General features: G+C 45.8%; 1 protein-coding gene across 3 annotated transcripts in view; it reads right to left on the reverse strand.

The window, feature by feature from the left end:
* The window catches only part of cenpi (centromere protein I), a 150,182-nt gene that overhangs the window by 131,708 nt on the left and 5,684 nt on the right, over positions 1–12,790 (reverse strand). For 2 of the 3 annotated variants that reach the window (XM_072505454.1, XM_072505452.1), the window contains exon 2: positions 3,345–3,470. In XM_072505454.1, the coding sequence (XP_072361555.1) occupies positions 3,345–3,470 (126 nt within the window). The remainder of the gene's footprint in view (positions 1–3,344; positions 3,471–12,790) is intronic. The other variant, XM_072505453.1, reaches the window with a different exon arrangement.

Below are 12,790 nucleotides of genomic sequence, written 5' to 3' on the forward strand. Positions count from 1 at the left end.
GAAGCTTCCAGAACTACCATAAAGTGGTCAGCGGAGACCATTTTATTAGTCCAGCCATCTGTCAATTAAAAGAAAACAGTTCTACAAAGTAACTAGCTTAACGCACACAAACATGGTTTTCTCCTGTCCCCTGGATGGGACAATAGTAACAGCATGCAACGGTTTGCTTCACTGATTGCTCAAAGGATAATCCAAAGTAAACTGGTTACTTTACAATTTTTTGCACCAGACATCTCTTTTCATAAAACAGTCTGATAATTAAAAGTTACATTATCCCATCATATCTTCGAGATCTTCCTTCTCTCTAACATTTATTGTATGCTAGCTGGTCTATTCTTGGCCTTCTTTCAATGACACTTTCTTAAATGGACATTGTCCCACTGAGACCAGTTATTAACATAGCATTCTACAGGCAAATATTTCTCACACTGCCCGTTATATAGTATTTCACTCAGTATATTGGACAAGTAAACCCCCTACCTGTTGCTCCTACTAGTGCCAATGCTTCAGTAACCAAAATGCTTTTCACTACCCTTCCAATTTTCTTGGCTTCCCAAGCCAATGGACAACATTTATCATTCTTGCCCATAAAGAATATGATAAACTCTACTGAGCTAGAATATCCATCTGGAAGATTGGTATGGGAAGCATCACTAAAAATGACTAACCTTGTATCTTACGATTCACCAAAGGCTGGAAACATTTTTCCTTTTTCTTAACTAATGTCTTTAAATGTTTTGTTTGCTCTCAGAACTTCCTCTACTGTGGCATGGTTCAAAGTAATACTCAGCTCCAACTCATAAATAGTTGAACTCTCAGTTCAACTGTCCAGTCAAACTTCTCAAGTTCTGTTTTTGTCTGGAAGGCAGATCCTCTTTTTGTGAGGATCTGTCCCAATTTATTGGGATGCAATTAACATTTTCTCGATTAGATTGTTGATTCAATGCCACTCCTGCCTTGTTCTGCTTAATATCTAATCCTATGTATTTAAAGGCCCCTGAAGCCTGACCTGTGACCTTGAATTCCTTCTTGATTTTATCCATCATCCATTGCTCAAATTCTACAGAACCTCCCCACAGAAAACCATCAACATGCTTGATAAGGATTCCTGCAAGTTTCTCCTTGTACTACCAATAGAACATCACACAGTCTGCCCTTAACTAAAAGCTTCAGCCTCGTCTTTTGCACTGATGGGCTGGACTCTCCTATCATGGAGGTTGGGAATATTTGTGGAGCCTCCTCCTCCAGTTAGTTGTTTAATGTCCACTACAAATCACATTTGGATGCGGCAAGACTACAGAGTTTAGATCTGATCTGTTGGTTGTGGGATTGCTTAGCTCTATCATTTCCTCTTTATGCTGTTTGGCATGCAAGTAGCCCTGTGTTGCAGCTTCACTAGGTTGACACCCGATTGTTAGATATACCTGGTGCTGTTCCTGGCATGCCCTCCTGCACACTTTATTGAACCAGGCTTGTTCCCCCCTTCCCCAACCACCGTCTTGATGGTAATGCTAGAGTGGGGGATATTGCCTGTCCATGAGTTAGATTGTGGTTGTATAAAATTCTGCTGCTGATAGCCTACAGTGCTTCCAGGATGCCAGTCTTGAGTTGCTAGATCTGTTTGAAGTCTCTCCCATCGAGCATGGTGGTAGTGCCACACAACATGATGGAGGATATCCTTAATGTGGATAGGGGACTTTGTCTCCACGAGGACTTTGTGTGGTAGTGCTAATTGAGAAATATGGCATTGGGTCCTCTGCTACTCTCTACTGCAAGCCTACCTTCACCAGTCAATAAATATGTTGGGATTCCCACAGTTCCATGTGCTATAAGATTAGCCTTATTGACAACCTCCTTGATAGGACCGGTGGGGAAATATTTAAACTCAATTTAAAATATTGAGTCTGTGGGAAAGGATACTGTGGCAACACATCAGCTTTCCAGGACACAAATGTGACAAAGTAACAATGTAAGCGCAGCCAGTAAGTTCGATACAAGTGCAAATGCTGGTATGGAGCGCCAATCAGAAGTCACAATTCAGAATTTGTAAGCCATAGGGGGCAAGGAAGTGACGGCACCAAAAACGTGCAGGAAATAAACCCTTTGTGCACGTGGTTCTCTTCTTTGTTCTCTTTTCATTATTCTCTTCCTTTTGCCACTCTGGGCCTTTTGTTTCTCTTGTTTTTTTGAAACTACACGCACCAAGATTTGCAATAAACTCAAAAACCTACCACCGGACCCCAACACTTATTAGAAAATAAGAGATCCCACAGGGCCCAAGGCATCTGCTCACTGCACAGGTTTGGTGTTGAAATGGGGCGCAAAACTATCCTGCAGGATAATGGCTATCCTGCTCAGATCATTGCTCACTGTTATCATGCAAACTCATGAATGGACTGAAGGCCACCATTTTCAACTCTGAATCATGTCCAATCAACTTCAGATTACTGTGAAAGGCTACAGTGCCACAAAAATTTGAGCAAGATTAAGCTAGCCGTTGCACGCTGTTACTATGCAGTAGAAACATGAGTGGTATTCTCCATGAACCGAATGCTGCCATCAAGCCAAAAAGATGTTCCGCCTATCACAAAAGTAATGTGGAAGATGAATTTCAGTGCTGGTGTGATGCCAGGTATGTAGGCCATACGTCCCAATGGCTAGTTGATCAGGTCAATCAGCACATCCTTTCGGCTTTCGCAACAAGCAAAGTACTGACCATACCCAACCAGCCCGTGCTTGTAAAACAGTGTCCAACATTATTAGGGTGTCCAGATTCCTAACTGGACAACACATCCTGAACAATACTGATTAAACTAAGAATTGTACTGAAAATCAATTTTAAGATCATCAGTCAGACTCGCACTATGGCTCACTTACATATGCTAGAAGCCATATATATTTACACACAGGGCCCCCTCCTGTGCAGACAGAAGGAGCATGTCCATATATCAAGTATTTTCCAACCAAAGAAAAGCTTGGGAGACAGCCATTCCCTGTTTCATTCCCCATGGCAATGCTGTGACCCAAGTCGATCTCCCTGGTTTGAATTTCAAACAAACACTTTGCAGTTAGGTTTCCTGCTGCATTCTCCATGGCAACGTCTCCACCAATCAGTGTCTAATTGCCAACCAATCAGCACTCTTCTCATGCAATATAAATTATTGTCCCCCTTACGGTTTATCTTGCATGGCTTTCCTGACTGAGTGCAAGATGAAACGCTTCGAGAATATGTCTCTTTTTTCAGCAATATTCCAAAATAAAATTACTAGTAAGGCATTCTTTTTTAGGAACCATTTTCTTCCTTTTTAAATATTAATGATTAATTCTGCAAAAAGGTCCTTTACCTAGTCTGGCACTCATAGCCACGTCCAGGAGCAGCTCAATTACATCTGGCAGCAACCCTTTCTCAAAAGCAATGCCTTCAATAGCCTCTAGATGAAGATTTCCATTTGATGGTGTTCGTTCCTTCGCTAAACAAAAGATGATAATTAATGCACTTCCTATCATTTATACATGCACACATAGTTAAACCTGTTTTGTGTTGTCTCTAAATGTAAGGAACTCGTTAACATTCCCCAATGCTTAAGTTAGAATTTAGAGCTTTAATTGCTTAATAAACCACACTTATTGTTTGATAGGAGGGGATACAAGTGGCACTGTGGAACTGGGGGAGATAATCACAATAAAACTAGAGTTGAAATCAAGACTTGTTTTCTAGTTCTTATTACAAAGATATCATCGGAGCTTAACAATAGTAACAGATAATGGTTCTGCTAGTAAGTAAAAAGGATTGCAAACTAAGATTTCTTCAGACGAAAGATTGTATTCTGAATTCTAACCTAGAAGAGTGATTTAGATAAAGCTGCAAAACAAATGGCTGAATCCAAGTGAAGCGTGTTGGGATATGACTACCCACCACTGTTTGAGGAGTGTCAACCCTATAACCAATGGCAGAATTAAGTTACCATGAGACACTGGCTACATCCTTGTCCAAGAAAATACAAGGAATGGCCGTGGCACTTTCGCCACCGTGTAAAAGCAAAATAAGGTATTCTCTGAATTGGATTCGGATCAGTTGGGATACAGATAAAGGTTTGGATACATTAGTACCTTTCTTTGATGAAACTTACCAAAGGACAGCTTATTAAGTACTTATGAGGCCTGGTCAGATTTTGACAGATCTAGAAAGTCTGAGGATACCTCCATAGAAGAGTATATAATGGATTTCAGCAGACCATTTATTAAAGCTACAAAAATTCCATCTAGAAATCCCCCAATCAGTACTGGTGTTCAAATTATTGGACTGCGATAAAGTGACAAATATAGAAAGGCTTCTGGTTTTGACACAAGTTACATTTTCAGAAAGACACACCCTGTTAGAACATACGTCAGAGGCTCTAAAAAAAAGTTCCTGGGCAAACACTACTTTCTGATAGCATTCATGACACAAATACGCCAATCGGCAAGAAGACAGTCGATGGAAGACAGAACGTTAATGGAGTGGCAAGGTGGTCTAGTAGCAGCCATAAACATCAATACGAAAGAAGATTTATAACTAAAAATAATGAGGACAGAAACATCTTTAACAATTATGGTAGGTGGAATTAATTGATAAATTGAATCAGAAAAATAAACCCCATAACTGGCCAGGGTATGGCCAATTGGTGTTTTAGGTGTGATTCAAATTTCCATTATGCAATAAACTCCCAAGAGATATAATAGGGTGTTTGAAACAAAGCACGAGATAGAAGCTCTGAAGAAGAGAAGGACAATATTTACCAAAGAGAAGGCATTGTCTTAGAAACAAGAAGTTTCAGTTCAGTGAGGAGTGTGCTGTGGACTCACAGAGTCCTTCATTTGTGCCGTGTTAGACAGTAGATGTACATCTACAGTATTTGGAAGAATCTGATTGCCATGTTACCTGGACTCTAAGTGACAAAGCTCGGAACAAGGTTAAGGAATTTGGAAATCCCACGAGTTTCAGATTTACGGATGAGACGTGATTCCTTGTAAAATCGCCAGAAGGTATCAATTTTTTTTAAAATTAAATATTTTATTGAAAATTTTTGGTCAACCAACACAGTACATTGTGCATCCTTTACACAATATTATAACAACACAAATAACAATGACCTATTTTATAAACAAAAAATGAGTAAATAATAAATAACAAAAATGAAAACTAGCCCTATTTGGCAACTGCCTTGTCACAAGTAACACTCTCCAAAAATATAATTTAACAGTCCAATATATAATTATCTGCAGCAACGACCTATACATACTATACAGTATATATTAACAACCCTGAGAGTCCTTCTGGTTCCTCTCCGCCCCCCCCCCCCCCCCCGATCCTGGGCTGCTGCTGCTGCCTTCTTTTTCCCATTCCGTCTATCTTTCTGCGAGGTATTCGACGAACGGTTGCCACCGCCTGGTGAACCCTTGAGCCGACCCCCTTAGGACGAACTTAATCCGCTCTAGCTTTATAAACCCCGCCATGTCATTTACCAGGTCTCCACCCCCGGGGGCTTGGCTTCTTTCCACATTAGCAATATCCTGCGCCGGGCTACTAGGGACGCAAAGGCCAAAACATCGGCCTCTCTCGCCTCCTGCACTCTCGGCTCTTGTGCAACCCCAAATATAGCCAACCCCCAGGTTGGTTCAACCCGGACTCCTACTACTTTTGAAAGCACCTTTGTCACCCCCATCCAAAACCTCTGTAGTGCCGGGCATGACCAAAACATATGGGTATGATTCGCTGGGCTTCTCGAGCACCTCGCACACCTATCCTCCACCCCAAAAAATTTACTGAGCCGTGCTCCAGCCATATGTGCCCTGTGTAATACCTTAAACTGAATCAGGCTTAGCCTGGCACACGAGGACGACGAGTTTACCCTGCTTAGGGCATCTGCCCACAGCCCCTCCTCGATCTCCTCCCCCAGCTCTTCTTCCCATTTCCCTTTTAGTTCATCTACCATAGTCTCCCCTTCGTCCCTCATTTCCCTATATATATATCTGACACCTTACCATCCCCCACCCATGTCTTTGAGATCACTCCGTCCTGCACCTCTTGTGTCGGGAGCTGCGGGAATTCCCTCACCTGTTGCCTCGCAAAAGCCCTCAGTTGCATATACCTGAATGCATTCCCTTGGGGCAACCCATATTTCTCGGTCAGCGCTCCCAGACTCGCGAACTTCCCATCCACAAACAGATCTTTCAGTTGCGTTATTCCTGCTCTTTGCCACATTCCATATCCCCCATCCATTCCCCCCGGGGCAAACCTATGATTGTTTCTTATCGGGGACCCCCCAAGGCTCCAGTCTTTCCCCTACGCCGTCTCCACTGTCCCCAAATCTTCAGTGTAGCCACCACCACCGGGCTTGTGGTGTAGTTCCTCGGTGAGAACGGCAATGGGGCTGTCACCATAGCCTGTAGGCTAGTCCCCATACAGGACGCCCTCTCTAATCTCTTCCACGCCGCTCCCTCCTCCTCTCCCATCCACTTACTCACCATTGAAATATTAGCGGCCCAATAATACTCACTTAGGCTCGGTAGTGCCAGCCCCCCCCTATCCCTGCTACGCTGTAAGAATCCCTTCCTCACTCTCGGGGTCTTGCCGGCCCACACAAAACCCATGATGCTCTTTTCAATCCTTTTAAAAAAAGCCTTCGTGATCACCACCGGGAGGCACTGAAACACAAAGAGGAATCTCGGGAGGACCACCATCTTAACCGCCTGCACCCTCCCTGCCATTGACAGGGATACCATATCCCATCTCTGAAATCCTCCTCCATCTGTTCCACCAACCGCGTTAAATTTAACCTATGCAATGTGCCCCAATTCTTAGCTATCTGGATCCCCAGGTAACGAAAGTCCCTTGTTACCTTTCTCAACGGTAGGTCCTCTATTTCTCTACTCTGCTCCCCTGGATGCACCACAAACAACTCACTTTTCCCCATGTTCAATTTATACCCTGAAAAATCCCCAAACTCCCCAAGTATCCGCATTATTTCTGGCATCCCCTCCGCCGGGTCTGCCACGTATAGTAGCAAATCGTCCGCATACAAAGATACCCGGTGCTCTTCTCCTCCCCTAAGTACTCCCCTCCACTTCTTGGAACCCCTCAACGCTATCGCCAGGGGCTCAATCGCCAGTGCAAACAATAATGGGGACAGAGGGCATCCCTGCCTTGTCCCTCTATGGAGCCAAAAATATGCAGATCCCCGTCCATTCGTGACCACGCTCGCCACCGGGGCCCTATACAACAGCTGCACCCATCTAACATACCCCTCTCCAAAACCAAATCTCCTCAACACCTCCCACAAATAATCCCACTCCACTCTATCAAATGCTTTCTCGGCATCCATCGCCACTACTATCTCCGTTTCTCCCTCTGGTGGGGCCATCATCATTACCCCTAACAACCTCCGTATATTCGTGTTCAGCTGTCTACCCTTCAAAAACCCAATTTGGTCCTCGTGGACCACCCCCGGGACACATTCCTCTATTCTCATTGCCATTACCTTGGCCAGGACCTTGGCATCTACATTTAGGAGGGAAATAGGTCTACAGGACCCGCTACTGCGGGTCCTTTTCCTTCTTTAAGAGAAGCGATATCGTTGCTTCAGACATAGTCGGGGGCAGTTGTCCCCTTTCCTTTGCCTCATTAAAGGTCCTCGTCAGTACCGGGGCGAGCAAGTCCACATATTTTCTATAGAATTCGACTGGGAATCCATCCGGTCCCGGGGCCTTTCCCGCCTGCATGCTCCTAATTCCTTTCACCACTTCTTCTACCTCGATCTGTGCTCCCAGTCCCACCCTTTCCTGCTCTTCCACCTTGGGAAATTCCAGCCGATCCAAGAAGCCCATCATTCTCTCCCTCCCATCCGGGGGTTGAGCTTCATATAATTTTTTATAAAATGTCTTGAACACTCCATTCACTCTCTCCGCTCCCCGCTCCATCTCTCCTTCCTCATCCCTCACTCCCCCTATTTCCCTCGCTGCTCCCCTTTTCCTCAATTGGTGTGCCAGCAACCTACTCGCCTTCTCCCCATATTCGTACTGTACACCCTGTGCCTTCCTCCATTGTGCCTCTGCAGTGCCTGTAGTCAGCAAGTCAAATTCCACATGTAGCCTTTGCCTTTCCCTGTACAGTCCCTCCTCCGGTGCTTCCGCATATTGTCTGTCCACCCTCAAAAGTTCTTGCAGCAACCGCTCCCGTTCCTTACTCTCCTGCTTCCCTTTATGTGCCCTTATTGATATCAGCTCCCCTCTAACCACCGCCTTCAACGCCTCCCAGACCACTCCCACCTGGACCTCCCCATTATCATTGAGTTCCAAGTACTTTTCAATGCACCCCCTCACCCTTAGACACACCCACTCATCTGCCATTAGTCCCATGTCCATTCTCCAGGGTGGGCGCCCTCCTGTTTCCTCCCCTATCTCCAAGTCCACCCAGTGTGGAGCGTGATCCGAAATGGCTATAGCCGTATACTCCGTTCCCCTCACCTTCGGGATCAATGCCCTACCCAGCACAAAAACGTCTATTCGCGAGTAGACTTTATGGACATAGGAGAAAAACGAGAACTCCTTACTCCTAGGTCTGCTAAATCTCCACGGGTCTACACCTCCCATCTGCTCCATAAAATCTTTAAGTACCTTGGCTGCTGCCGGCCTCCTTCCAGTCCTGGACTTCGACCTATCCAGCCCTGGTTCCAACACCGTATTAAAATCTCCCCCCATTATCAGCTTTCCCATCTCAAGGTCCGGAATGCGTCCTAGCATCCGCCTCATAAAATTGGCATCATCCCAGTTCGGGGCATATACGTTTACCAAAACCACCGTCTCCCCCTGTAGTTTGCCACTCACCATCACGTATCTGCCCCCGTTATCCGCCACTATAGTCTTTGCCTCGAACATTACCCGCTTCCCCACTAATATAGCCACCCCCCTGTTTTTCGCATCTAGCCCCGAATGGAACACCTGCCCCACCCATCCTTTGTGTAGCCTAACCTGGTCTATCAGTTTCAGGTGCGTTTCCTGTAACATAACCACATCTGCCTTAAGTTTCTTAAGGTGTGCGAGTACCCGTGCCCTCTTTATCGGCTGTTCAGCCCTCTCACGTTCCACGTGATCAGCCGAGTTGGGGGGCTTCCTACCCCCCCCCCTTGTCGATTAGCCATCACCTTTTTCCAGCTCCTCACCCGGTTCCCACGCAGCTGTATCTCCCCCAGGCGGTGCCCCCCCGCCCATCCTCTCCCATACCAGCTCCCCCCTCTCCCCAGCAGCAGCAACCCAGTAATTCCCCCCTCCCACCCCCCCCGCTAGATCCCCCGCTAGCGTAATTACTCCCCCCATGTTGCTCCCAGAAGTCAGCAAACTCTGGCTGACCTCGGCTTCCCCCCGTGACCTCGGCTCGCACCGTGCGACGCCCCCTCCTTCCTGCTTCTCTATTCCCGCCATGATTATCATAGCGCGGGAACCAAGCCCGCGCTTCTCCCTTGGCCCCGCCCCCAATGGCCAACGCCCCATCTCCTCCACCTCCCCTCCTCCCCCCATCACCACCTGTGGGAGAGAGAAAAGTTACCACATCGCAGGCTTAGTACATAAAACCCTTCTTTGCCCCCCACATTCGCCCCACCACTTTGTTCGAACGTTCTTTTTAATAACCCGCTCATTCCAGTTTTTCTTCCACAATAAAAGTCCACGCTTCATCCGCCGTCTCAAAGTAGTGGTGCCTCCCTCGATATGTGACCCACAGTCTTGCCGGTTGCAGCATTCCAAATTTTATCTTCTTTTTATGAAGCACCGCCTTGGCCCGATTAAAGCTCGCCCTCCTTCTCGCCACCTCCGCACTCCAGTCTTGATTAACGCGGATCACCGCGTTCTCCCATTTACTGCTCCGAGTTTTCTTCGCCCATCTAAGGACCATTTCTCTATCCTTAAAACGGAGGAATCTCACCACTATGGCTCTGGGAATTTCTCCTGCTCTCGGTCCTCTCGCCATCACTCGGTATGCTCCCTCCACCTCCAACGGACCCGCCGGGGCCTCCGCTCCCATTAACGAGTGCAGAATCGTGCTCATATATGCCCCGACGTCCGCTCCCTCCACACCTTCAGGAAGACCAAGAATCCTCAGGTTGTTCCTCCTTGCGTTGTTTTCCAGTGCCTCCAACCTTTCCACACATCGTTTCTGATGTGCCTCCTGCGTCTCCGTCTTCACCACCAGGCCCTGTATATCGTCCTCATTCTCGGCTGCCTTTGCCTTCACGACCCGAAGCTCCCGCTCCTGGGTCTTTTGTTCCTCCTTTAGCCCTTCGATCGCCTGTAGTATCGGGGCCAACAGCTCTTTCGTCATTTCCTTTTTGATCTCTTCCACACAGCATTTCAAGAACTCTTGTTGTTCAGGGCCCCATGTTAAACTGCCACCTTCCGACGCCATCTTGGTTTTTGCTTGCCTTCCTTGCCGCTGTTCTAAAGGATCCACTGCAATCTGGCCACTCTCTCCTCCTTTTTCCATCCGTATCCAGGGGGGATTCCCATCTGGTTTACCGCACAGTGTTTTTAGCCGTCAAAATTGCCGTTGGGGCTCCTATCAAGAGCCCAAAAGTCCGTTTCACAGGGAGCTGCCGAAACGTGCGACTCAGCTGGTCATCGCCGCACCCGGAAGTCAGAAGGAATCAATTTAATAGCACGGATGTCATATCCAGCGAAATATCTTTATTATTGAGCCGACCATTGATGAAAAAAGCACATATGAAACTTGACATGGAAAACAACAAGGCAATAACATTTGGGAAAACAGTGGACTTACAATTCACACAATCTGGCCACCATTGTATTCTGTTAATGAACTCTCATTAAGGAAATTAAGGAAGTACTATTAGCATAGAGAACAGAAGTCAAGAAGAGAAAAAGTTGATTGCATTAAAGGTGCTTTGACAATTTGCCTATTCGTCTTCCTAAAGATTAAAAATTGTGCTCAGGGATGTGGATATAAAAGATGAAGAATATGCCAAACTAATAGAACAGAGAAGCGATAGATGTTATATTTGGAAGAAATATAGAAGAACACCAGCGCGATCCATAATGAATATGTCCTCAGTGAGAGATTTTAATGAAGTTGTGGCTATGGATCTTAAAGTGTGGAATTGACAACTGGGTTTAGTCAGTCGGAAGTTAGACACAGTAACAGATAATGGGGAAAAATGGATCGGGGCCAGATTGAGTCTACCGACAAAGTTCCTCACTGATAAAGGGGAGGAATTTTCTAAACAATGAATTTCGGATTATGAGGAGAACATGAACATAATAGTTATGAATACAGTTGCAGAAACCCCATTTAGTAAATGGGGTGTGTGAGAAAAATCATGCTGAGATCGATGAAATGCTTCATAGAATTTTGGAACATAGGCCAAATTGTAAATTAACTTCTGCTTTAGCATGTGCCTTCCATACAAAGAGTTCATTATAGATGGTAAGGGGCTACAATCCATATCAGTTGGTTTGGGGGAGAAATTCCCAAATTCCTTCAGTCATGAATGATCATCCTCCAGCTTGGGAGGGGACTACGATTAGCTCTAACCTTTTCGGAGCATTTGAATGCACTGCACGTGGGCAGGACATTCCTTGAAGCAGAAATCTCACCAAGAATTTAGAGCTTTGAGGCACAATGCACAACCACGGAAACGGTTTTCAAGGACACGGCATACTATAAAACAAGTGGATTTAACAAGTGGAAAGGTCCTAGAAAGGTTATAGGTACAGATGGGAAAACAATAGTTTTGCAGCATGGAAACCAGACTGTTAAAAAAACAGTTATACACGTCAAGATTAGTGGGCACAAATTACAAGTTTGCAGATTCAAACGGTGTAATTGAAATTACTGAGGAACCAGGGACTTCTCATACATGTATGTTACAAATATATGAGGACCAAATCGCAGGAATTGACAGAGTATCTCAGGAGGGACATAGTAATTTTGATAAACTGGATGGGGCTATTTGTCCCAAAGGTCAACTGGCAAAAGTAGGCACTAAACTGACTTACTTGCCAGAAGTGGCCAATCAGCGGAAGGATGCAACTATCATTGATAGAGCAGGGAAGACAACTGGAAAATGTAAAATCTAGTTGAGTTTACAAGATAAAGGGGAGGAGGTAAGGTCCATGAATTGGGAACATGAAGTACAAAAATGGAGAGCACAGAAACGTAGTGTCAGTTTGGACAGTAGGTCTTGCAGTGAACATTCCCAAGAACATCTCATAAGCGGAAGGGGAAAATCATAGAATTTACAATGCAGGAGGCCATTTGGCCCATCAAGTCTGCACCAGACCTTGGAAAGAGCACCCCATTTAAGCCCACACCTCCACTCCATCCCCGTAACCCAGTGACCCCACCTAACCTTTTTTGAGCACTAAGGGGCAATTTAGCATGGCCAATCCACCTAACCTGCACATCTTTGGACTGGGAGAAAACCGGAGCAACGGCGGAAACCCACACAGACATGGGGAGAATGTGCAGACTCCGCACAGACAGTAACCCAAACTGAGAATCGAACCTTGGACCCTGGTGATGTGAAGCAACAGTGCAAACCACTGTGCTACCGTGCCGCCCGATCAAGCAGCCGCGGTCCAGATCAAGATAGGAGGCAGGATAGAGGGCTTAACAAGGTCAAGAAATAAGCTAGGAATGGAGCAGATGCCCATATGATCTCGCGGTCTTAGTGGCTTCCAACAAATTAGACGATAAATTAATAGAGGATGAAATAGTGCAATAACTGTAAAGTTGGAAAGA

This window comes from Scyliorhinus torazame, chromosome 5 (genome assembly GCF_047496885.1).
Source record: "Scyliorhinus torazame isolate Kashiwa2021f chromosome 5, sScyTor2.1, whole genome shotgun sequence".
In the NCBI taxonomy this organism is placed as follows: domain Eukaryota; kingdom Metazoa; phylum Chordata; class Chondrichthyes; order Carcharhiniformes; family Scyliorhinidae; genus Scyliorhinus; species Scyliorhinus torazame.